Source organism: Phoenix dactylifera, chromosome 10 (assembly GCF_009389715.1).
Source record: "Phoenix dactylifera cultivar Barhee BC4 chromosome 10, palm_55x_up_171113_PBpolish2nd_filt_p, whole genome shotgun sequence".
Classification (NCBI taxonomy): domain Eukaryota; kingdom Viridiplantae; phylum Streptophyta; class Magnoliopsida; order Arecales; family Arecaceae; genus Phoenix; species Phoenix dactylifera.
In genome coordinates, this window is record NC_052401.1 from 15,276,227 (window position 1) to 15,303,050 (window position 26,824).

The following is a 26,824-nucleotide window of genomic DNA, read 5'->3' on the forward strand; positions in this document are numbered from 1 at the left end:
CAGCCCCTTGATCCAGCAATCCGACCCCGAGTCGGACATCTTCGTCTCCGCAGCCCGACCCCGAGTCGGACATCTCTCGACAACGACAGGCTATTCCCCAGAGGCACGCCGCAGCCTCCTGCTCCACTACTCCCTGCAACGGTTGTATCTGGCGCTGCTCCACGATCCCCTGTAACAGCCGTACAAGGCGGAGCTCCACCACGCCCTGTCATGGCCGTACCCAGCGCTGCCCCACGACGCCCTGTAACGGCCGTGTCAGTGGCAGCTCCATCGTGCCCCACGATGACGAACCCCCCTGAAAGACCCCCCAGCCTGGTATATATGCGGCTGGGGGGAGGAGGGAGGGGGGGTAAGCGAGAACTTCCAGAGCATTCTCTTACTTGCTACTATTATCTCTCCTTCTCCTCCAATCTCCTCTGACTTGATCGTCGGAGGGCCCCCACTACTCCAGTGGTGGTGCGAGGCTTGCTTGCAGGTTTCCCGGTGGAAGGTGAAGCGCAATCAACACCAACCAAGGCAACTCAAACGGAACCCCGTTCACACCGCTGTGCCAATCGTTCTCGGTTTGGACCACCAGCAACAGAAAGCACTAAAGGTGGTTACTTAATTAGGACCTTACTCTCTGAGTAAGGGGAGCCTCCCACCTGCTTACCTGGCCAATTGTTTGATTGCCTATTATGGATAAGCTTAATATTGATATATAACACTATTGATAGCCTTCCTTCATGCCTCGATATTATTATGTCAAGATCCATGCTAGTTTGTTGTGCTAACACAAGATTTGCAATGGGGACTGATGTTATACTGTCTTGGTGCATTAAGATGCTTATGGCATATTTTAATATATTGCCTTGTTGTGCAACCACAAGGGCAATATTATTCGAATATGACTATATGGAAATGACGGGTTTGACTTAACTAAAATATTATTGTTTGTTGTGCTAACACAAGGCAATAAGTATTTTAAGAGGACAAGATAAAGTTGAGAATTGCATGAGATGCAATTGGAAAGAGTTTCCTACCTTTGAACTCATAAGAGTTTGTTGTGTAAACACAAGGCTTTTTATGATGAATTAGGATCTCAACCCTACTAAGAAAAATTATATTTTCACGTTTATCATAGGAGAGGGCTATGATATTCGATAAAAATAGTAGGAGACAAATTAGATTAAAGTCCTTATCTAGTTGCAAACATGTCATCATGATTGGTCTGCTTATATTAGTTTTGTTCTTGCATATGTAGAATTATTAAATGGCTTCTTCACTTTCACTAAGAGGCATCTTAGATGCCAACAAGTTGACCGAACCAAACTATGTGAACTGGTTGAGGAATTTAAAGATAGTACTCACTCAGGAGAAAATTTCCTATATACTTGAAACCCCTGATCTTGGAGATCTAGGGGATGATGCTACAGAAGAGGAGGTTACCACACATAAGATGTGGAAAAATGACAGTGTGACTGTCAAATGTATCATACTTGCCTCTATGAGCAATGAATTACAGAGGCAACATGAAGGCATGGACACTCAATCCATACTTCTCAATTTAAAAGAGTTGTATGGAGAACAAAGCAGGACTGCTAGGTATGAGATATCTAAGCAGTTGTTCCGTGCTAGAATGAATGAAGGAACTCCAGTGCAAAACCATGTTCTTATGGTTATAGACTTGATCACCAGATTAAGTCAATTAGGTTTTGCTATGGATAGTGAGCTCAGTCAGGATTTGATCCTGCAATCACTGCCTGATTCATTCTCTCAGTTTGTTGTGAACTTTCACATGAACAAGCTGAACACCTCCCTGCCCGAGCTGTTAAATATGCTCAAAACAGCTGAAGGGCATATTAAGAAGGATAAAGGTCCACTCCTTCTTATAAATAGCACCTCTATGAGGAAATCGGGAAATAAGGGTTCTAAGAAACGATTGAACCCCAAGAGTAGCATCAAAAAGAAAAAAGGAAAGAAAAACTTCGGATCAAGTACCTGTTTTCATTGCGGCAAAGCTGGCCACTGGAAAAGGAATTGCAAGAGTTTTCTTGCAAGCATGAAGACCGATGCAAGAGTTGCATCAAAAGGTATGTTTATGTTACATGCCAACTTGTCATTAAGTTCTTCAAATTCAAATTCATGGGTATTGGATACCGGCTGTGGTTTTCACGTTTGCAAATCTTTGTATGGACTACAGAAAATTAAAATTTTGAAGAAAGGTGACTTCGAGCTATATGGCGCTGGAGGAGAGTCCATCCAGGCTGAAGCTGTTGGAACCTACAACTTGGAATTGCCTTCGGGAAAGCTCCTACAATTAGAAGATTGTTATTATATGCCCAAAATTATTAGAAATGTAATTTCCATTCCTTTGTTGTTAAAGAAAGATTTTGAAATTAATGGAAAGGGCAATGGTTGCTCTATTTATTTTTCTAATAAGCATCTTTGCAATGGCATTATGGAAAATGGTCTTCTAGTTTTATTACTTAATGACAATGTCTTTCATATTAATAAAAGCAATAAAAGAAAGAGAGAGGAAGTGAATAATACCCTCCTTTGGCATTGCCGACTTGGTCACATAAGTGAATCAAGAATCAACAAGTTATACAAAGAAGAGTTCTTTGATCCTTATGATTATGAATCATTAGGAACTTGTGAATCTTGTCTTATGGGAAAAATGACCAAGTCTCCATTCACTGGACATGGAGAAAGGGCAAGTGAGTTATTAGGACTTATACATACAGATGTATGTGGTCCTATGACAACTCCAGCTAGAGGTGGATACTCTTACTTCATCACATTCACTGATGATTTATCAAGGTTCGGATTTGTGTATCTTATGAAATATAAATCCGAAGCCTTTGATAAGTTTAAAGAGTATCAAAGTATGGTTGAAAAACAAACCGGAAAGTGTATTAAAATCCTTCGATCTGATCGAGGAGGTGAATACCTTTCTAGTGAATTTTTAAATCATCTTAAAGAAAAGGATATTCTCTCTGAATGGACACCTCCGTATACGCCACAACTAAATGGTGTAGCTAAACGGAGGAATCGTACTCTATTAGATATGGTAAGGTCCATGATGTGCTTTACAGATCTTCCTATTTCCTTCTGGGGTTATGCCTTAGAAACTGCTACATATGTGCTAAACAGGATACCTTCAAAATCTGTATCTAGTACTCCATATGAGATATGGAGAGGTAGAAAGCCCAATCTTAAATATTTTAAAATATGGGGCTGCCAAGCATATGTCAAAAGAAATTTTGGACATAAGCTAAGTGCTAGATCAGATAAATGTACATTTATAGGTTATTCCAAAGAAAGTATTAGATATCTCTTCTATCACCCTACTGAACAAAAGGTATTTGTTAGTAGGCATGCCACTTTCTTAGAAAAAGAATTTATCTTAGAAAAGGACAGTGAAAGAAGAATTGAACTTAATGAAGTTCAAGACCTACAAATAGAAATACAAGAAATTCTTCAACCAGATGTACCCATTGATGAAGTACAACCACAACACACATCTCCTCTCCAAAGGTCAGATAGAGTGCGAAATGCACCTAAGAGGTATGGGTTTATCATTGAGAATGATGAAGCCCACATCGTCGAAAATGATGATCCTCTGACCTATTCGGAAGCTATCATGAGTAATGACTCTAACAAATGGTTAGAAGCTATGAAATCCGAAATAGACTCTATGTATACCAACCAAGTATGGACTTTGGTTGATGCACCAGAAGGTGTAAACCCTATAGGTTGCAAATGGGTCTATAAGAAGAAGATTGGAGTAGATGGCCAAGTAGAAACCTACAAGGCTAGATTGGTGGCAAAAGGTTTCAGGCAAAAGTAAGGAATTGACTATGATGAAACTTTTTCACCAGTTGCCATGCTTAAATCTATTCGGATTTTGCTTGCAATAGCTGCATACTATGATTATGAAATTTGGCAGATGGATGTCAAAACCGCCTTCCTTAATGGTTATCTTGAGGAAGAGGTTTACATGACACAGCCAGAAGGATTTGTCTCAAGTGGGAGAGCAAATCAAGTATGCAAGCTTAAGAGATCCATTTATGGATTAAAGCAAGTATCGAGGAGTTGGAACATCCATTTTGATACAACAGTCAAAGAGTTTGGTTTTATCAAAAATGTGGATGAACCATGTGTATACAAGAAGACTAGTGGGAGTGCCGTTGTCTTCTTAATATTGTATGTAGATGACATACTAATCATTGGAAATGATATTCCAATGTTACAATCGGTCAAGACTTGGCTATCAAAAAGCTTTTCCATGAAAGACTTGGGAGAAGCATCCTATATACTTGGTATAAAGATCTATAGGGATAGATCTAAAAGGATGCTAGGCTTGTCCCAGTCTAAGTACATAGATCGTGTGCTGAAAAGATTCAGCATGGAAGGAAGTAAAAGAGGTTACTTACCTATGAGTCATGGCATACGTCTCTCTAAGAAGATGTCTCCTAAGACATCTGAAGAGAGGAATAGAATGAATTCTATTTCCTATACTTCGGCAGTAGGATCAATTATGTATGCTATGCTATGCACTAGGCCTGATGTTGCTTATGCCTTAGGCATAACAAGCAGATTCCAGGCTAATCCAGGAGAAAATCATTGGATAACTGTGAAAAATATTCTTAAGTACTTAAGAAGGACTAAAGATATTTTTCTAGTTTATGGAGGATCTGAGTTGAAACTAGAAGGATTTTCTGATTCTAGTTTTCAATCAGATCCAGATGATAGCAAGTCCACTTCAGGGTATGTCTTTACCCTAAATGGTGGTGCAGTGAGCTGGAAGAGTTCCAAGCAGCAAACTGTAGCTGACTCAACTACTGAGGCAGAATACATCGCTGTAAGTGAAGCCGCTAAGGAAGCTGTCTGGATGAAGAAGTTCATCGCTGAGTTGGGAGTAGTTCCTAAGATTGCTGGACCGGTTTCAGTTTATTGTGACAACACTGGAGCTGTTGCTCAAGCAAAGGAACCAAGATCTCATCACAAATCCAAGCACATTCTAAGACGCTTCCACCTCGTTCGAGAGATCGTCGAGAGACAAGACATAGTCATTGAACGAGTAGACACAAAGAACAACTTAGCAGATCTGTTCACTAAAGCTCTAACACAACAGCAGTTCGATCGCCACCTCGATTGTATGGGGATAAAATATAAGAGCGATTGACTTTAGTGCAAGTGGGAGATTGAAAGAGTAGATGCCCTACAAGCCAATCGCAATATGTATTGCGAAAGGTTTTTTCTTTTGATTTGTCCAAATCATGTACATGACATTTAAATATGAATAAAGGCGTTATGTTTTATCATATGCTGTTGATTATATTTATGATAAACTCCTTAGATTAGGGCAATGGTTTTAAGACTATGATGAGATCATACTAGTGAGACTTAAAATCCTAAAATCCTAATCTTAAATATTCCCAGTCATTGGTACATTGAGTCGGGGATCAATGATTACCGGAAAGACTGGCATGTCTTATGTATGCTCGATGCAGAGGATGATTGATCTCACAATCATTTGTGTGGAGACACTAATACAAAGATGTGGGTGCTCATTAGAGGAATGAGTTCACTGAATTGACCTACAAAGAGAAATCTTATTAAGTCTTACTTACATGTCAAAAGATGATTCTCTTAGTGGGAGTTGTGCAACTGATCCTATGACCTGAGATCACCATGGTATCTTGTGCACATGAACCCATATTTTGGTTTACACTTGTTGCTGGTGGTCCAAACCGAGAACGATTGGCACAGCGGTGTGAACGGGGTTCCCTTTGAGTTGCTTTGGTTGCGCTCCGCCCTCCGTCGTGAAACCTGCAAGCAAGCCTCGCACCACCACCGGGGTAGTGGGGGCCCTCCGACGATCAAGTCAGAGGAGATCGAAGGAGAAGGAGAAGGAGAAGGTAGCAGGTGAGATGATACTCTGGAAGATATATCTTACCCCCCCTTCCCCCCCAGCCTCATATATATCAGGCTGGGGGGTTTTTTCGGGGATTCGTTATCGTGTGGCACGATGGGGCTGCCACTGACATGGCCGTTACAGGGCGTCGTGGGGCAGCGCTGGGTACAGCCATGGCAGGGCATAGTGGAGCTCCGCTTTGTACGGCTGTTACAGGGGATCGTGGGGCAGCGCCGGATATGGCCGTTGCAGGGAGTAGTGGAGCAGGGGGCCGCGGCGTGCCTCAGAGGAACAGTCTGTTGTTGTCTAGAGATTGTCGACTCGGGGTCGGATTGCTGGATCAAGGGGCAGCCGACTCGGGGTCGGGCTGCGGAGCCGAAGATATCCGACCCGAGGTCGGATTGCTGGATCAAGGGGCAGCCGACTCGGGGTCGGGCTGCAGAGCCGAAGATATCCGACCCGAGGTCGGATTGCTGGATCAAGGGGCAGCCGACTTGGGGTCGGGCTGCGGAGCCGAAGATATCCGACTCGAGGTCGGATTGCTGGATCAAGGGGCAGCCGTAGTCTTCCTGGGCGCGCGTGCCGGTCACGTGGGGCATGGTGGCTAAGTTCCCCCGTAACAGTAGCCCCCCACTCCCGAGCCTGTAACCAGGAGGGGAACGGGTGAAGGGAGTGATGCTTCGAGATTGCCGCCATCTCTCGGAAAGGCGCGCGCGCTCCGAGCTTCCCGCCTTCTTTATGGCGTATGGCAGTTGTCGCTGATCTGGCGGTCTGCGGATTTCGGCGGACATCCTTCCTTAATGGCGTCGATTCGCCTTTGGGGCGCGAACAAACTTTCGGCAGCCAGGCGTCCTCTGGCGTCACCGAGGCGTCACCCGCCTTTCCGCCTATTTAACCGGGGGGCCCTCCCCCGTCCGCCTTTCTCTTCACAGGCATCTTCAAGTTTCTCCCTTGTGCCGCTGCCGTTGCCGCCGAACTGTTCGTTCGCTCCTCCTTTGACGCTCTCGGAGCCGTTCTTCCTTCCTTTCCGGTGAGTTGCCCCACTCTTCAATTTAGGGCTCTCCGTACTTTCTCCTTTCGTGTTAGTGTACTCCAGTCGTTCCGGTGCCTTCCCCCCTCTTGACCCCGTCCTGACCGTAGGTTCACTGGCCATTAGGGATGGACGAAGTAAGGGCGGACCGCATTCAGTCGGAGCTGGTCCCTGAAGACCTAGATAGGTTCGTGGCCCGGTACCACCTTCCCGAAGCCTGCAACATTACGCTCCCGGGGCCTGAGGAGAGGATGTCCCATCCTCCTCCAGGGAATGTCGCCATCAATGAGGACATCCTTCGGGCTGGGTTCCGCTTTCCCCCCTCGGACTTAGTCGTGCAGGTGCTTCGGGGTTTAAGAGTGGCGCCGACGCAACTGGTGCCGAACTCATGGCGCATCCTGACGGCCTTCCAGGTTCTCTGCCGCATGCATGAGGTTCCCGCCACCCTGAATGTCTTTTGGGAATGCTACGGCCTGAACGGCCACCCCCGGGACAGAGGGTGGTGGTGCTTCGCGGCGCGGCGAGGGTGCGGCCTCGTCAAGGATGCTCCTTCCTCCATTCACGGCTGGAAGGAGCGTTTCTTTTTCATTGACGTAGATCCCTCTTGGGGAATCGGGACAACCTGGGAGACGCCGATGAAGTCCCCGATCGGCTTATCGAGGTTGTCGAGGGAGGAGTCGGATGGCGTTGCCGTCTTGAGGGGGCTGGTTGCCGAGGGCCGGCTTCCCCCGGTGGCCCGCCTTATTTCCAAGGATGCCTTGGTGAACGTCGGTCTGAGCTCGGTCCCCGCCGACCGTGAGCCCGCCACCACTTCTTTTTTAGCTCTTTTCTCCTCTTTTGTTTCTTCTTTCCATCAGTTTCTCAGTCTCCGACCATCTCGTCCTTTTTGCAGAAATCGACGACGTCATGCGGTCGGACAAGGCGATGGCTGTCAGTAGGGCGTCCCTACTGGAAGCGGTCCGGAGGAAGAAACGGACTCCTCCGAGCGGGGTCCCACCGGCGAAGAAGTCCCGCCAGCAGGCGACTCCGACGCCGACAGACGGGTCCGGACCCACCGATCAGGGGGGCGCCGCGGGCTCGGACCGACAGTTGACGCCGTATCAGCCCTCCGGTGATGAGACTACCGCTTTTCCGGAGGCGTCACCCGGGCGCGCCTGAGACGGCCGGGTCGGACGCGATCGGTCCCCAGCCCGGCCTTCGACTCGGTCGGCTTCGGATGATACGAGAAGGAGCGCGCCGAGGCCCCGGCCGAGCGGGACCCTGTCGATTTCTGGAGCAGCCCCCGCCCCGAGCACGGTCAGCATGACTCTCCCCCAAGCAATGGGTAAGGGTAAGGCCGCAGAACCACCGTCCGGCTCCGGGGCGAAGTCGGGGTCAGCCTTCACTTTCGCCGGCGCCCGAAACCTCATCGAGACGGTGCTGCTGGAGAGTGACCGTAGGCGGGTCCGGCAGATGGGGATCCCTGACGTCGGAGCTGCCAGCTGCGTCTGTCTCATGTCGGTGAGTGTTCTTCTGGCCGCTTTCGTCATTTATAGGCTCTATTGATCCCCGCCTGACGCCCTCATTTTTCCTATCTCTTAGCTCGCCCAGTACATGATCCGTCTGGAGGAAAGCCACGAGGAACAGGCGAGGCTTCTGGCGAGGGCCGAGAGCCGACTGAAAGCTGTAGAGGAGGGGGGCCAGGCTGCGGCAGGGAGGACGACCAGGGACCTCGAGACGAGGCTCCAGGTGGCCGAAGAGCGGGTACTCGGCTTCGCCGCCCTCGAGAGGCAACTGTTGGAGACTCAGGAGCAACTCAAGGTTGCCTCGGGTCTCGAAGGCGAGATCAGGAAGGTGGAGGAGCGGGCCGAAGAGCAGTCCCGGAAGGCTGCCGACTTCCGGGAGAGGTGGGAGAAGGCCCAGCAGTCAGCCGACAACGCCCGCAACCGAGCCCGATCTCTTGAAGCCAAGCTGGCCGAATTGGAATCGGCCTTGGAGGAGTCCCGCGCGAGCAACCAGGAGCTTCATTCGCGCCTGGAGGAGGCTGAGGCTGCTCGCGTTGCTGCCGAGGCGAAGCACATGGAGGCTCGGGCCGATCTGCTGAGGGTCTCCTCCGAGGCGGACGACCGGATTGTGGCGAAGGTCATGGAGGCGAAAGCTCAGATTACGGAGCGAGCGGAGGCGGCGCTGGCCGAGAAGAGCGCGGAAATCGGGCGTCAGGCGGTACAGGCCTATTGTCAGTCCGCCGAGTTCATCCGTGACATGTCGGACGCGGGGTCCGACTCCTTTGTCTTAGGCTTCGATGAAGGCCTGGCGAGGGTGTCCGCTAGATACCCCGAAATTGACCTGAGTGGGGTCTCCCTCCTCGACTCCCCTTCGATGCCATTGCCTGCTGATTCTCCAACTGTCTCCCTACCCCTTGCGGGTGTGCTCGCCGTTTCCGACCCAGGGGTTCCTCCAAGCTGACCCTCTGTATTTTTCTTTGTTCTTTTCTTTGTATGTTGGCATTTTGCCATGTTGTATGGGTCTCGGCCCTGGTGCAACGAAAGTTAATGCAAACAGAGTGTTTCCTCATTTCACTTTCATCCTTCCTCTTTTTAACTCTCGGTAGCGCCTCGCCGACTCCTGACTCTTGAAGTACCTCCGGCGCTAGGCCAGGCATCCGAGGGTTATGCCTCAGGAAATTCATCCGGCGCTAGGCCAGGCATCCGAGGGTTAGGCCTCAGGAAATTCTTCCGGCGCTAGGCCAGGCATCCGAGGGTTAGGCCTCAGGAAATTCTTCCGGCACTAGGCCAGGCATCCGGGGGTTAGGCCTCAGGAAATTCTTCCGGCGCTAGGCCAGGCATCCGAGGGTTAGGCCTCAGGAAATTCTTCCGGAGCTAGGCCAGGCATCCGAGGGTTAGGCCCCAGGAAATTCTTCCGGCGCTAGGCCAGGCATCCGAGGGTTAGGCCTCAGGAAATTCTTCCGGCGCTAGGCCAGGCATCCGAGGGTTAGGCCTCAGGAAATTCTTCCGGCGCTAGGCCAGGCATCCGAGGGTTAGGCCTCAGGAAATCCTTCCGGCGCTAGGCCAGGCATCCGAGGGTTAGGCCTCAGGAAATTCTTCCGGCGCTAGGCCAGGCATCCGAGGGTTAGGCCTCAGAAAATTCTTCCGGCGCTAGGCCAGGCATCCGAGGGTTAGGCCCCAGAAAATTCTTCCGGCGCTAGGCCAGGCATCCGAGGACTGAGCCTTGGGGAATTCCGCTCGTTGTTCGGCCAAGGCTGGCGCAAGCCGAGGCGACCGGTCGGGGCTTCAGGCTAGTCTGCTCCCGGGATGATCATCGGGTTAGCCTGGCATCCGAGGGCCGAGCCTCGGGGAATTCCGCTCGTTGGTCGGCCAAGGCTGGCGCAAGCCGAGGCGACCGGTCGGGGCTTCAGGCTAGTCTGCTCCCGGGATGATCATCGGGTTAGCCTGGCATCCGAGGGCCGAGCCTCGGGAAATTCCGCTCGTTGGCCACGCGCCTGTCGCTTGCCGCTCGACGGGATTTCTCCGTGGCCAGCTACGATCGTGTTTCTCCTCTTCTCCAAGCGTCGCCTGGGGAACACCAGAAGGGTATTAAATGCTAATTGAGGCGTTACCTGGGAAATCGGATCGCCAGTTGCTGCTTGCAAGGAGTGTCAGTTAAGCGGCCGCGATACGCGCGTTCTTCGAGGCGGATGCGGCCTGGGCGCGAGCGGAGATACGTGGGCCGTGGGATACACACCGCCCGGAGTGTCCTGCATGAAGAATGCAATTAAGGAGAACGACGCTTAGGAGATCGTGGGAGGATACGCCTCGAGAGCTGGAACGGCTCCGAATTCGGTGCGCCCGCCTTTATTGGAGCCACCCGCATCGGAACGACCGGGGGGCCACAGTTTGGCTATAAATATAAGTGCAGGCGCGGTGGAGCCTGCCAAGCCGGAGCTATTCAGGTTGCCATGGATCGTGGACCTCCTCTTCGGCGTGTGGCTGGGAAACCCCCGCCGGAGGAACGGGAGGCGCGCCCCTCGCGACTTCCGCCAACTAGCCGTTTCATCTGGGATCAACAAGGAGGTTCTCCCCGGCGGAACTCCGCTCTAGGCGTTTCATCCGGGATCACATCCCCCCTCCTTTCAGCCCCGCCTCCCGATTGAGCTCTGCGCCAGACGCTTCATCCGGGATCGCGCCTCCTCGCGCTCTTCTCCCTTGTATTCCTTCCCTCCCCTTCTCCTGGGGAGGACCGGAATATCCCTTGGAGGTGGCGTTCCTCTGGAGGCAGCGGGAACTCCTCCTTCGTCCACTTCTTCTTCGTCCGCGACGGCTCTTCGTCTTTTGCGTGAGGCGTCGATGGCGCCTCCGGGGAGAAGCACCCACGCCCGGTGGGATTGCAGCTGCTTCGGATGGAGGGTTCGGGATCCCAGATCTTCAGCTCCACGGAGTCTCCACCTCTTCCTTGTTTTCTTTACTCCCCAATTTCCCTCTGGGAATTCTTTGGAATCACACGAACACACCGTTGTAACCAGGAATTATTGAAATGAAAAGAATTGTACATTTTTCAAACTGTCTTCCTGGCTTTGTCGTTCTACTGGTGATACACCCGCAGGTTAGCGGAATTCCAGCTCCTCGGAATTTCTCGACCATCTAGGGCCTCCAACTGGTAGGAGCCAGGTCGGTTTACCCAGCGAACCCTATACGGGCCCTCCCAATTTGGCGCCAGCTTCCCACCTTCCGCGGGTTGAGATGCTTTGGCTCGCCTTAGCACCAGATCTCTGATTCTGAAAAGTTTCGGTCGGACCTTGGAGTTATAATATCGGGCCACCCTCCACTGATACATCGCCATCCGAACCTGTGCCATTTCTCTTGCTTCTTCCAAGAGGTCCAGGTTCCCTCGGAGTTGCTCCGAATTGGCCTCGGGTCGGTGCGCGGCCACCCGGGGCGAGGGGAGTCCGAGCTCCACGGGAACAACCGCTTCCGTGCCATAGGTTAGGCTGAAAGGCGTCTCCCCGGTAGGGGTCCGATGCGTGGTCCGATACGCCCAAAGGACATTCTCGAGTTCTTCGACCCAAGCTTGCCCCGTCCGACCGATTCGCGCCTTAATTCCTTAGAGGATTGTCCGATTTGTGACCTCGGCCTCACCGTTGGTTTGGGGATGCGACACAGATGTGAACCGATGCTCGATCCCGAACTCCTCGCAGAAGTTACGGAAATGCTTGTTGTCGAACTGTCGACCATTATCCGAGATGAGGACCCGAGGTACCCCAAATCGGACAATGATGTTTTTCTTCACGAACTTCCGGACTTGCGCCTCCGTGATAGTGGCCAGCGGCTCTGCCTCCACCCACTTGGTGAAGTAGTCGATTGCAACAATCAAAAATTTCCGCTGGGCTGAAGCGACGGGGAATGGTCCGAGGATATCCATTCCCCACTGTGCGAAGGGCCAGGGCGCGGTGATTGATGCCAAGGGGACAGAAGGGACTCTCTGGACGTTGGCGTGGCGCTGGCAGGCGTCGCATTTCCGTACGTGATCCTTCGAGTCCTCCAACAAGGTAGGCCAATAATAGCCTTGCCTCATGATCTTGTGCGCTAAGGACCTAGCCCCCAAGTGCGATCCGCAGACGCCCTCATGGACTTCGCCGAGGACGTAGGCCGCCTCCGAGGGGCGGAGGCACCTTAAGAGGGGGGCGGTGAACGAGGTCCGATACAGCCTCCCTTCATAGAGTACGTAGTGGGCGGACTTCTTGACAAGTCGCCGAGCTTGATCTTCGTCTTCAGGGAGGATCCCTTCGGCGAGGTAGGCGACGAGCGGGTCCATCCAAGACGGCTCCGGATCAATCGCCATCACCGCTCCAGCCTCGCCGATGCTCGGGGCATCCAGGGTCTCCAGGTAGATTGCCCTCGACAAGTTGTGCGCCTCTGTGCCCACCAAGCGGGACAACCTGTCGGCCCTGGCATTTTCGCTTCTGGGGACCTACTGGATGGCGACACTGCCGAGGTCGGGAATGAGTGCTTGCACCTTCCGGACGTAGTTCTGCATGGTCGGGCTCCGGGCCTCGAACTCCCCACGAACCTGCCCGACCACCAGCTGGGAGTCGGTGAAGACCTTCAAACGCCGAATGCCGAGCTCCCTGGTGAGTTTGAGTCCCGTGACTAGGGCCTCGTACTCCGCCTCGTTGTTGGTCACTGGAAATCCAAACCTCAAGGCATACTCGGCTATCACTCCATCAGGACTGGTAAGGACCAGCCCGGCCCCTCCACCCTCGGGGTTCGACGACCCATCGATGTGAAGCGTCCAGATCGGGAGGTCGAGGCTGGGCGTTTCCGGCGGTCTAGGTTCCGCCTCCTGCACCGTGCACTCAGCGAGGAAGTCCGCGAGCACCTGGGCCTTGATGGTGGGTCGAGGCTGGTAGCGGATGTCGAACTCACCGAGTTCTACTGCCCACTTCACCAGTCGTCCCGCATTCTCGGGGTTGCTGAGGATCTGCCGTAGTGGTTGATCGGTTAAGAGGGTGACCGAATAAGCCTGGAAATAGGGGCGAAGCCTCCTGGTCGCGGTCAGCAGCGTGAAGGCGATCTTTTCAGCCTTCGTGTACCGCGTCTCGGCATCCCGTAGGACCCGGCTGATGTAGTACACAGGCTTCTGGAGCTTTACCTCTTCCCGAACCAGCACCGCACTGACCGCGGTTGGGGAGACCGCCAGATAGAGGTAGAGCATCTCCCCTTCTTGCGACTTGGACAGTAGGGGAGGAGACGCCAGGTATTCCTTGAGCTGGTCGAATGCTGCTTGACATTCGGCCGTCCAGAGGAAGTCTTTCGGGCGTTTTAACACCTTGAAGAATGGTTGGCAGCGTTCGGCCGATTTTGCCACAAATCGTCCAAGCGCGGCGACCCTTCCAGCGAGCTCCTGAACCTCCTTTACTTTGGTCGGAGGGGACATACCTTGGATGGCCTTGATTTTGTCCGGTTGGCTTCGATACCCCGCTGGTTGACAATGAAACCGAGGAACCTCCCGGCCGAAGCGCCGAAGGCGCACTTCGCTGGGTTCAGCTTCATGCGAAACTTCCGCAAGGTGGTAAAAGTCTTCTCCAAATCCGCGATGTGCTGGTCTGCATGGCGGCTCTTCACCAGCATATTGTCCACGTACACCTCCATGTTTCGGCCGATTTGCTCTTTGAAGATTTTGTTGACGAGGCGCTGGTAAGTGGCGCCAGCATTCTTCAGACCGAAGGGCATTACCTTGTAGCAGTACAACCTCCGGTCTGTTATAAAGGCAGTTTTCTCCTCGTCCTGTGGGGCCATCATTATCTGGTTGTAACCGGAGAAGGCGTCCATGAAAGACAGCAGCTGATATCCGGAAGTCGCGTCGACCAGTTGGTCTATTCGCAGAAGCGGAAAGCTATCCTTAGGGCACGCCTTGTTCAGGTCGGTATAGTCGACGCACATCCTCCACTTCCCGCTCGCCTTCCGGACAAGTACAACATTTGCCAGCCACTCGGGGTAGCTTACCTCCCTTATGAATCCTGCCTCCAAGAGCTTGTCTACCTCCTGGTCGACCACCCGGATCCGATCCGGGGCACAGTGTCTCTTCTTCTGCTTTATTGGTCGGTGGGTCGGGTCGACGTTGAGGGCGTGAGAAATGACCTCCGGGTCGATCCCAGGTACATCGGCCGCCGACCAGGCAAATACATCGGCATTGGCTCGGAGGAATTCCACCAACCGGGCCCGAGCTCCCGGGTCGAGATTGGCGCCGACCCGGACCGCCCGGTCGGGGCGGCCTTCCTCAAGGGGGACTTCGACCACACCCTCGGCCGGCTCCCCCTGCCGCAAGGCCACCTCGTCTCTGGCATCAAGGGACTCGACGCTTAGGGCTTCCACGGGCTTCTTCCCTTTGAGGGTTGCTAGAAAACATTGCCGTGCGGTCGGTTGGTCACCTCGGACCTCTCCGATCCCGACCGCCGTGGGGAACCGCATGAGCAAGTGGTACGTGGAGACCACCGCGCGAAGGGCGTTCAGCCCGGGTCGCCCGAGGATAGCGTTGTAGGCCGAGGGAACACGGACGACCAAGAACCCGAGTCGCACCGTGGCTTCTGCGGGCGCGACGCCCGCAGTCACAGGCAGCTCAATGACACCTTCCGCCGGGACAGCGTCACCGGTGAACCCTACGAGGGGGGTGGACATTTTGTGCAACAACTGTCTGGACAAGCTCATCTTTTGGAAGGCCTCGTAAAACAAAATATCAGCTGAGCTTACACTATCCACAAGAACACGCCTTACATCATAGTTTGCCATAGTGAGGGAGATCACCATGGCGTCATCGTGGGGAGTCTGAACCCCCATTACATCCTCATCAGAAAAGGTGATTACATTGCCGACCCTCTGCCTCTTTACGACGGCCGTCCCTGACGCTTCCGTCGAGCCCCCTGCGTTCCTCACGGGCCGAGAGCAGCCCCCAGTGATAGTGTGGATCACGCCCGCAACGGGTCGATTCTGCTCCCGAGGCTCCGGAGGAGCCGGGTCGGCCGGACGCGGGTCTGCGGGGGACGTCGGTCGCTCACATATCGACCGAGACGCCCCCGACGGATAAGAGCCTCGATCTCGTCCCGAAGCTGGAAGCAGTCCTCTGTGTCGTGGCCGTGGTCTCGGTGGTACTCACAGTACGCCCGGGAGGGCCTCTTTCCAGGGATCCTTCGTATCTGTCTCGGGGCCGGGAGGTCCTCCCGCCCCTTGATCTCCATAAGGATCTGGGCCCGGGGAGTCAGGAGAGGGGTGTACCGGTTGAAACGTCGGGGCGGAGAACGAGGGCGTGGGGCGCCGTGGTTCTTCGCCGGCGACGGGCTTCTGCGCCGACGTTGGGGCGTCGGGCTCCTCCTCTGGCGTGCCTCTTTCCGCCTTTTCTTCCCAAGCTTTGGAGGGATCTCGGCAGCCTCCTTGCTCCGGTGGGCGGCCGCCTCCTCGGCGTCCGCATACTGGTTCGCCCGGGACAACAGCTCTGGGAAGCTCCGTGGCAGGCGTTTGTCCAGGGAAAAGGTGAGCCTGCCCTTCCGGAAGCCACGCTTCAGGGCTGAAAGAGCTACCTCCTGACTCAGGTTCCGGACCTCCAGCGTAGCCCTGTTGAAGCGGGTAAGATAATCCCGCAGGCTTTCTCCCTCGTTTTGCCGGACGTCAAAGAGGGAGTCGGAGACCAGTCGCCGCCGGCTACTGACGGCGAAATGAGTGATGAAGAGGCGAGTGAACTGGTCGAAAGACCGGATTGAGTCAGCCTCCAGCCCGGCGAACCACGCCCTCGCCGGGCCACGGAGGGTTGCCGGGAAGGCCTTGCAAAGAAGGGGATCTGATGCTCCGTGGAGGAGCATAAGGGTCCTGAAACTCTCGACGTGATCCCGCGGGTCTGCCGCCCCGTCATAGGGCTCGATCGCCGGCATTTTGAACCCCGGGGGATTCGGGGTCCGCAGGATCCTCGAGGCAAGCGCCGGCTGGGAGGAGATCTCTAAGTCGGCGAAGGGATCTTTGGAATGGCCCTTCAGGACCTGGAGTTGTCGGTGGAGATCGTCCACCCGCCGGTCCAGGGAGCGCGACCGGTGGGTGGGAGACAAGGAGCGGCGAGCGGGGGACCGACTGGAGCGCGGGTTCCTCAAGGACTGGGGGGTCTGGGAACGCGCCCGGGCCCGCCTCTCGTACCCCGCGCAGCTCCGATGGGAAGGTCCCGGCAGAATAGACCGTGCTCGAGAATCCTCCTCGCGCCGGCGCTCCTCCCCATGGGAGAGGAAGGAGCGCGGGTTGAGGAGGACAGGCGAGCGCTCAGGGAGCAGTGGCTCCTGAGCCCGTTGCGGCGCCCGGGACATCGCACCCTGCAGATTCTGCACCGCCTCCGCGAGGGTGCGAACCTGCTGGGCTAGCTGGTCGAACTGGGCGGCTTCGACCGTCTGAATGGGCGGTGGGGTGGTGGAGTGTTGCTGAGAGTGTGTTGGAGATGCAGCGGCCTCCCGGCCAGAGGCGCGAGAGGCCCCGCGACCAGAAGCATTGGAAGCTCCACGACCACCTCGCCGTGCCATTACGATCGCTCTGAGATCCGGCCCTTCCTCTAGCGCCAACTGTTGCTGGTGGTCCAAACCGAGAACGATTGGCACAGCGGTGTGAACGAGGTTCCCTTTGAGTTGCTTTGGTTGCGCTCCGCCCTCCGTCGTGAAACCTGCAAGCAAGCCTCGCACCACCACCGGGGTAGTGGGGGCCCTCCGATGATCAAGTCAGAGGAGATCGAAGGAGAAGGAGAAGGAGAAGGTAGCAGGTGAGATGATACTCTGGAAGATATATCTTACCCCCCCCACCTTCCCCCCCAGCCTCATATATATCAGGCTGGGGGGTTTTTCCGGGGATTCGTCATCGTGTGGCACGATGGGGCTGCCACTGACATGGCCGTTACAGGGCGTCGTGGGGCAGCGCTGGGTACAGCCATGGCAGGGCATAGTGGAGCTCCGCTTTGTACGGCTGTTACAGGGGATCATGGGGCAGCGCCGGATACGGCCGTTGCAGGGAGTAGTGGAGCAGGGGGCCGCGGCGTGCCTCAGAGGAACAGTCTGTTGTTGTCGAGAGATTGTCGACTCGGGGTCGGATTGCTGGATCAAGGGGCAGCCGACTCGGGGTCGGGCTGCGGAGCTGAAGATATCCGACCCGAGGTCGGATTGCTGGATCAAGGGGCAGCCGACTCGGGGTCGGGCTGCAGAGCCGAAGATATCCGACCCGAGGTCGGATTGCTGGATCAAGGGGCAGCCGACTTGGGGTCGGGCTGCGGAGCCGAAGATATCCGACTCGAGGTCGGATTGCTGGATCAAGGGGCAGCCGTAGTCTTCCTGGGCGCGCGTGCCGGTCACGTGGGGCATGGTGGCTAAGTTCCCCCGTAACAGTAGCCCCCCACTCCCGAGCCTGGAACCAGGAGGGGAACGGGTGAAGGGAGTGATGCTTCGAGATTGCCGCCATCTCTCGGAAAGGCGCGCGCGCTCCGAGCTTCCCGCCTTCTTTATGGCGTATGGCAGTTGTCGCTGATCTGGCGGTCTGCGGATTTCGGCGGATAAGTTATGTACGAGGTCTTCTGGATATGGTGAATTGTGTACGAAGATTATGAGTAGGTCAACAAGGAATTAATCACTTCTAGTAAGAGAAGATAGCATCCTATTTATTCTAATCATATGATAATTCAGGAAGCCTTTGATCAAAGCAGAATGAAAATTAGAAAGAGTTTCTAATGTTTCATTATTTGAATTATCATTAAAAGATTGAGAAAAATATGAATATGAAATTGAGTTTGACATATATTCATACTCATATACATATTTGGGATGCAGTTTGATTAAAGGATTGAATTGCATAGTAACTTGCCACTGAAGGGTATTTTTGGTATTTCCACCAAATTTCATATTTTTCGGGTAGACATGACACGTTGCTAGACGTCAATCTTGTTTTATAGGTTTGATCAAATTAAAGAGTTTAATTCGATCACCAATTAGAAAGGATTCTAATTGTTAAGTTCGGGTTCACGCAGTTTGGACTTAAATCGATTAGAAGAGTTCTAATCAAGTTGGGTCAACTCGCACTTACACCTATTGCTGGCTAAGTATGGAACCCAATGGGTCACACACAAGGAAACTTATCAAGGGTCTAATAGGATTAGATCATGTTTGCAAGATAAACATCCTAGCAGGTGTTGCAAACCTTAGCTCCTGATTCGAATTGGATTCGAATCTGATTCTTAATTGATCTAATTTGATTAGATCATATTATAATATGGGTTAGCCAAGAGTTGGCACCTAATTGGCTTGGTTTGAGTCTAATTGGATTACATTTAATAAATCATTCAATCTAGACCGTTAGATCTTGATCTACCGTTGGATGAAGACATAATGGAGAGTTGGTTTAACCCAATTGGATTGGGTTAGAGGATGGCTACCATAATTGACCATTGGATCTTAATCCCACCATTGGATGAAGACATAATGGGTCAAGTGAATGGCACCTTGCATTGGAGCCCTTGGATCATCATCATGAAAGATCAAGAGGTGAGGCATGATGGACATGTGATTAGCATGTGATGTTGACTTGGTCAAAATATGGCACCACATGAAAGGATATATCATTTGATACACCTCCTCACTTGATCTGCACCTCCTCTTATTTGATATGGCCCTTTAGATGATGCCCTTTCATGAGAGGATGTGTGGATGGGATGCATCCCTTGGAGATGCATCCCTACACCTATTATAAATAGATTAGCACTCCATGGGTTTCATCATTCCAATTCCACCCCACTCCTCTCTTCTTTCTTTCTTACATTAGTTTCTTTCTTTCTAGCATTGCTTCTAGTGTGTCCTAAGCCAAGACAAGGTGGTCTTCTTTAGGACAAAAGGATTAGAAGTGATTTTAGAAGGCTAAAGGAAAATAGAAAGGAAGGAAAGCAAGCCATTAGAGTTCTTTAGAAGAATTCTGTATTAAGGATCAAAAGTCTTTGGAGCTAAAGTCTTGATCAAGTTTTCGTGTGGATCACCATTGGAGGGCGGACACTTGGACGCCTCATGGAGATTGTACACTTTGGATTAGCGTTTGAGGTATTCTACTAATTCTGCATTTATTTTATATCATTTGATTATAATCATTAAGGTGATCTAGGCTTAAAAGGTTTTCATGCATAGGAACTTTATTAAGAAATTTTTAAAATTCCTAGCTTCCGCTGCGCATTATAACATGCTAAAACCCTACAATCATTACCTAACTTTTATATGTGCATGACCAGCAGCAAACCTAATATTATATATAATGTGGCCAAAATCAAGCATGCATATCACAAGTTGACACGTGGCATAGCAGAGGATTAGTTTCAGTTGGACTATACTCCTAGGCTGATCCAAATAAAAAAAGTCAAAAGATAGTTTTCCACTTGACTCCAAACTCTATAGTCTAACCCTAGTAGGACTAGGACTCCCCATTTATAAAATGGGGCTCAAGGTATACTAGATATGCATTTTAAATTATTCTTCTCTAAAGCCCTATCTGACTTCAGAGGCTCTCCAACCGAATCAGCTCCAATGACCTCCTTTGCTTTTCTTTTTGTGTACAGATCGGTGTTTTGTCTTCCACTATAGCAGATCAATTAGCACCCTCCTCATATTTAGATCACTAGACCAGGTTTTGGCTATAGTAGATTGGCATCGTCTAAGTCGGCAAGAGGAACAATGTAGAAAGCAGCAGATAAGCTCAACCAGATGCTGAACTTGAGTTGCATGGCTCACAGTGCGGCCTGAATCCCCAACCTGCTCAACAAGCACTAGCGGCTGTACCCACCGAATAGTTTAATCTATTCGTGCAGCAAGTACAAACCTTGATGACCGTAGTGCAGAACCTACTCCCCAAAGAGAACTCTCAACCTAATACCAACAAGCGGCTCAACCAACCCGCACAAAGTGGCGAATAGCCTCGTTAACAAGCACCAATGGGACTCATCAAGATAGCAGAGCTCTAATCTGCTTGGAAGCAAACTCGAGTCCGAGCAATCCTCTTTAATGTCCATAACAGTTCCTAAAAACCGGCCTCTAATAGCTCCTTGAGAATGATCTATAACGGCTCCTGGAGACCGACCTCAACGGCTTCTTGAGATCAACCTCTCACGGATCTTGAAGACCAACCTCTAACGGCTCCTTGAGACCTCTAAGGCTTCTTGAGATCAATCTATAATAGCTCTTGGAGACCAACCTATAACAGCTTCTTGAGACCAACCACTAATGACTTCTTCAGACCAACCTCTAACAACTCCTTAAGACCGATCTATAATGGTTCCTAAAGACTGGCCTCTAATAGTTTCTTGAGACCAACCTACAATGGCTCCTAGAGATCAACCTCTAATAGCTCCTGAGATTGATCTACAATGGCTCCTACAAATTGACCTATAATGACTCCTTGAGACTGATCTATAATAGCTCCTGAAGATTGACCTCTAATATCTCTTTGAGATCGAACTATAATAGCTCATGGAGATCGACCTCTAATGTCTCTTTACGACCGACTTATTGTGGTTCCTGGGGATCGACTTGATAACATCCCCTAAAGCCAATCTCAAGTGACGGTGACCTAAAGGAGGACCCAAAAATCAAAAACTCTTACTGTTAGGCCACCTATACCAAGGAATGGAGGGTAAGGTTTTAATAGCCGATCTCAAGGCCACAACAGCTCTCTAACCAACCACAGAGGATCATGACCTTAGCAATATGACCTCAAGCCCAATGAGGCAATCTCAAACACCTAGATTCTTCACTCAATTGTAAGTATTTAATCTTTCCCATTGAGTTGAATTCTCATATGTAGAAAAAATTTGGATCCATCCAAGCATGAAGGTAGCTCTGACTGGCCTAAAAGGGCAAAGTTGAAGATAAGTCGACCTCGATCAACAGCAACTCCTAGAGTCGATCTAAAGAAGAAAGACCTAATAAGCCGAACTTTACGACTTTACAACCTCCATAGGCCAGATTAAGGGGGTAAGGGTCTAGAAAATCACCTTGTACATGGCTTTCTAAAGCCAACCTCAAAAGAAATTGTGGCCCCTATGAGCCCCTAATCAACAATGGCTTATTGAAAGCCGACCTCCAAGCTTAAGGCCTCCAAAGGCTGGATCAAGAGGCAAAGATTTGAGAATCGGACCTCGACGACTCTCAAATCAAGAAGCTGATCTTAATGGCTCTTAGGTCGACAAGCCAACCTCAATAGTTCTTAGAACAAGATAATCTTAATAGTACAAATCAACCAAAAATCTACATGCTTGATCACATTTCTGACCTAACAAGATGTCACATGACTCATCATACAAACCGTCAGCCTTTTGGATTCTAAATAAATCTACCCAAAACAACCTGTCAAAAATTTATGATTACCGCCTAAAGTCCTCATGACCTAAATGGGATGGTTATAACTTGAAAGATGAGCGGGATGAGATGGATCATACTTGACCCTATCTATTTCCTTAGCCCAAACCTAGAAGAATAGCTTCGATACAGAAGTAGGGGGTATGTTATGTGGCCAAAATCAGACTGTCTATCACATATTAACATGTGGTATAGCAGAGATGAATTTTAGTTGGACTCATACTTCTAGGTTGATCCAGATAAACAAAGTCAAGAGATATCTTTATTTAAATCAATCAATTTAATAAAATCCACAATCAAATAGTGCAAATTGAGCAACTCTCCTCAACACGGTCATTCGATAACTCACTATTTTAATTAAAGTGAAAATAATTTAATAAAATACTCAAAAAATAATAAGGTCCCATAACTTGAATAGAAAACTTAAACTAAGTATGGGAATAAACGTAATAAATTGCTGCAGTAAAAAAAGGAAATTTCCACTTAGAGCCTACTTGTATATTATATATATATATATATATATATATATATGGAGTTCTTTTTGCCCCTAATAAGATTTAAACTAATTCAGTTCAATTCTGCTGAATTTTTCAAACAAATTGTTAGATGTCAATTCCATCTGCAATACCGGATTCACAGCTGCTTCTTCTCGAATGCCAACCGTAAGGTATTGGTATCTAGAAGTCTTTCGTGCTCCTTTGTTTCACATAAATTACAATATGTCATGTAAGACAAATCCTTGACGTGATACTGTAAATTGATTCCGTCTACTTCTCAAAGTACAAACATGTCAAGTGCTAATCAACGGCTGTGCGTATGTATGCAGTGCGAGATTCTGCGATTGAGTGACTGTTGAACATGTACTAAAATTCTCTTTCCTTCTCTTCCACTTTTCTCAAGCTTTTGGCTGCGACTGAAGGACTGTTGATCCTTAGCCCAGTCTCATAGGTAGGCTGCAATTCTTTTTTCGTGAGAAAACTGATCTACCATAAGCAATAGTTTATCATACAAAGAATCTGAGTAAGACTTAATCTTGACTTAATAGAACAATTCCCTATTTTTAACTCAAGAATGACCGTTTAGCCATTTCTTCATCATAGAGTACTTAATAGGACAGAATGATGGTTATTAGCTTTCAGAAATTTATAATCTGCTCTCTTCACCAACCAATGGATTTATGTAAACCAATAGCTGATATAAATATGACATGGATACCATTTTTAGCAATTTGTTTCCATTCTGAAATTTACGCATTTGCAAAATAACAAGTCTTACGATCACTTGCGACGCATCGCAAAAATCAATATTTTGACTTGCAACTGTTGGACAAAACATAGTTATAATCGAAAGAAGAGACAGTCTGAAGATGGGAAGATGAAGACGTGCAACAGCCAAAGATAAAAATATATCTGGCCATTACGCCACCCTTCACCACCTCATTATTCCTACCAAAACATGACTTCCTCATTCATCATAATTGAAGCCGAGAGCAAGCAAATTAAAATCCTAAAGGGAGATAGAGAGATGATGATAACAGTAAGGAAGAAAATAGCCATTGCGATCGCTCAAATCATCTTTATGAGTTGTGGTTTGCAGCTGTTGTTGCTACCTGTTGTCATCTGTCCCATACTTTCTAGTACCTGTAGTGAGCAGGCTTGTAGGGTCCCTCAATTGGAACGTTGATGTACTCGGCCTGGGATGGTGTGAGCTTGGTTAGCTTGGCTCCCAGCTTGCCCAGGTGGAGGGCTGCCACCTTCTCATCCAGATGCTTGGGCAGCACATACACCTTTTTCTCATACTTGCCACTTGCCCTCTCCTTCCACAGTTCCAGCTGAGCAATCACCTGCACAAACATTTGATTTTGTTTTTCGACAATCAAATTACAAACTCTATTGGTATGACAAACAATGATTCAGGCTAGACTCATTAAAGGTAGGATAAAATGCAGTTATGACGACAACTAAGAATTGAAAATTCAAATGCCAACAAGATGTTAGCAATGTGCTAAAAAAAAAAAATGAACTTCACATGAGAAACAGTGATCATTGCACAAACTGCAGTAAAAGCCTAGCAACATTTTTCAATTTTCAATTATATTACTAAAACATGATCAACATAGAATCACCCTGCCCCTGCAAAAAAGATGTAATCTTCATAATCTATTAAAGTTTAACTCATTATTTAAAATTTTACAAATGCTAATTCACTAAACTATAAGTCCTCTATAGTGTAGAAAAGTCATAAATCAGAATATGCTACACAAAAGAGAATGCTAATACACCAGACTTGTTAAGTGTTCCGAGTTCTAAACTGGGCGGTAGCGATATCACTTGAGTATCAAGGATTTACCTGGTTGGTGAAGGAGCAGGACATGACAAAGCTGGGGTGGCCGGTGGCACAACCAAGGTTCATCAGACGCCCCTCAGCGAGCACAATGATACCGGAGTTGGTGTCAGGGAATACCCAGCGATCAGTCTGGGGCTTGATGGTGATGCGTTTGACACCCGGGAAGTTCTCCAACCCATGCATATCAATCTCGTTGTCAAAGTGGCCAATGTTGCAGACAATTGCATTGTTCTTCATCTTCCTCATGTGACCAACCATGAGGATATCCTTGTTACCAGTTGTAGTCACGAAGATATCAGCCTCGGAGACCACATCCTCCAAGGTGAGAACAGGGATGCCCTCCATCAGGGCCTGAAGGGCACAAATGGGGTCAATTTCGGTGACAATCACCCGGGCTCCAGCTTGCTTCAAGGCAGCAGCACAACCCTTGCCCACATCACCATAACCACAGACCACAGCGACCTTGCCAGCAATCATCACATCAGTGGCCCTCATCAAGCCATCAGGGAGAGAGTGCCGGCATCCGTACAGATTATCGAACTGTTTTTTTTTTTGTGTTTGGGGGGGGGGGGGGGTGGTCCACAAAAGAACCAAGAAACAAAACAAGCACACATATAATCAGAGATTCAGATCCACAAGTAAAATTATAAACAAAATCATGACACCAACTCTTGATCTTAGAGCTATGAATCTAGATCAAAAAAAATAATAATAATAAAACAGATTTAATTAGCATTTTGAACTAATAGAATATTGAGATTATCTACTTCCTAGCTGAAAAGATTTCAGATCTGATACGGTGAATCAGTTTTGCTGCCAGAAAGTCCATTAAAAGTTCAAGAACTAACCAGCCAATACTCTTTTAGCTACTAGAACACGACAATTCAGCAATCCAACAAAAGAGTACTGGATTTCAAACAAGAATTACAATAAAATTCTACATTAGATATCAGATCTATCAAATATGGGTAATCTGTGGTGAAACAAAAATACTGAATTTATTAAGTAAATTTCCATTTAAAAAATTAAACATAAGGACGATCTACTCTTCGCATCCAAAATCCCAACTGTCGATCTACCAACTATAGTAGAACCTCGGATTCTTAGATTCAGATAGCTTCCTAGCGATCACATGTTTGAACCAACTACAATCCCGATCCAAAGGATTAGTTAGAGAGACAGAAAGTAGTTGCTACTATGGATTGATGAAATTAAATTACCGAACCCTCGATCTGGATCACATAATGGACGGAGAGATAATATCAGATCTAGAAGTCGATCACACAAGAAAGAAAGAAATCGTAGATCTGGATGGATTTAGATCGGTAGAAGTTGCTGTTCGTTTTACCTTGCTCTTGGTGACGGAGTCGTTAACGTTGATGGCCGGAAAGAGGAGGGCCCCGCTGGCCTGCATCTGGTACAGCCTCTTGACGCCGGTGGTGGTCTCCTCAGAGACGCCGACGAGCCTCTCCTTCATCTTGTGGTACTTCTTGGGATTCACCTTGAGGCTGTCCCGGATGAGCCCCAGCACGATCTGGAACTCGGCGTTGTCGGTGGAGGCCGGGTCGGGCATCTTCCCGGTCTTCTCGTACTCCTCCTCGGCCTTGACGCCCTCGTGGATGAGGAGGGTGGCGTCCCCGCCGTCGTCAACGATGAGGTCGGGGCCGCCGGCGGGGCCCCACTCAAGGCAACGCTCAGTGCACCACCAGTACTCCTGGAGGGTCTCGCCCTTCCAGGCGAACACGGCAGCGGAGTCGCGGGCGATGGCGGCGGCGGCGTGGTCCTGAGTGGAGAAGATGTTGCAGGAGCACCAGCGGACCTCGGCACCGAGGGCGGTGAGGGTCTCGATAAGGACGGCGGTCTGGATGGTCATGTGGAGGGAGCCGGAGATGCGGGCGCCCTTAAAGGGCTGGGAGGGGCCGTATTCGGATCGGCAGGCCATGAGGCCGGGCATCTCCACCTCGGCGAGCTCGAGCTCAAGACGGCCGAAATCGGCCTGGGAGAGGTCCTTCACCTTGTACTCACGCCCGGAGGACGTCTTCTCCACGAGAAGAGCCATGGCGATGGCGTCGGCTTCTTCTCACTCGAGATCGGCAAGAAGAGGAGAGAACCGAGAGAGCTTTAGGACTTAGAACGCGAGGATAAGCGGCGAGCGGGGCGAGAGCAGAAGGAAATGGGGTGGGGGATATTTATAGAGGAAAGACGGGGATGGACGGATGGGATGGGATTTTGGGTTGGATCTGGAGGATATGGACCGTTGGATTTGTCTTGCGGGTTTGGGGGAGTGGGGGGCCGGTGGGAGTTGGTGTGAAGCGAGCCGCATCCATGGAAAGAACAGGGGAAGTGCGTTTGTCGGTTGTGTTGTATTGGTTGACAGAGCGTAAATGGGCTTTTGGGCTTTGGGCTTTGGGCTTTGGAACTGCTAAGAAATCCACGATTTGTTTAAACCCCGGAAGTGCGGGGACTCAAGAACACACTTCCACGTGCGACATAAAGGTCTTAATTGGATGAAACTCACCGGTCATCAATAAATGGGTCGGGTTGTATCTTTCGCATGAAATATTTCATGATTCATCATTTTTTGTGACATCAACCCAACAGTTGACATCACTGAAAAAGGTGAAGTATTCCTTCGCTCAAAAGATACAACCTGAACCTCAATAAACAAATGTAT

At 50.1% G+C, this 26,824-nt stretch overlaps 1 protein-coding gene across 1 annotated transcript; it reads right to left on the reverse strand.

The window, feature by feature from the left end:
* Positions 1-23,021: 23,021 nt before the first annotated feature.
* LOC103717175 (adenosylhomocysteinase) lies at positions 23,022-26,322 on the reverse strand. Its single transcript, XM_008805464.4, has 3 exons — positions 25,499-26,322; positions 24,154-24,690; positions 23,022-23,647 (listed from the first exon to the last, which is right to left on the reverse strand). The coding sequence occupies exons 1-3, from the start codon at positions 26,207-26,209 to the stop codon at positions 23,438-23,440; spliced, it is 1,458 nt and encodes a 485-aa protein (XP_008803686.1). The 5' UTR covers positions 26,210-26,322; the 3' UTR covers positions 23,022-23,437.
* Between the last annotated feature and the right edge of the window lie 502 nt (positions 26,323-26,824).

Bases quoted from the DNA above. Each gene is read 5' to 3' on its own strand.
- LOC103717175 (XM_008805464.4), bottom strand. From the start codon at position 26,209: ATGGCTCTTCTCGTGGAGAAGACGTCCTCCGGGCGTGAGTACAAGGTG. The intron at 24,691-25,498 runs GTAAAACGAACA...AAAAAAAAACAG, and splicing joins ACTCCGTCACCAAGAGCAAG to TTCGATAATCTGTACGGATG. The intron at 23,648-24,153 runs GTAAATCCTTGA...ATGTTTGTGCAG, and splicing joins CCTGCTCCTTCACCAACCAG to GTGATTGCTCAGCTGGAACT.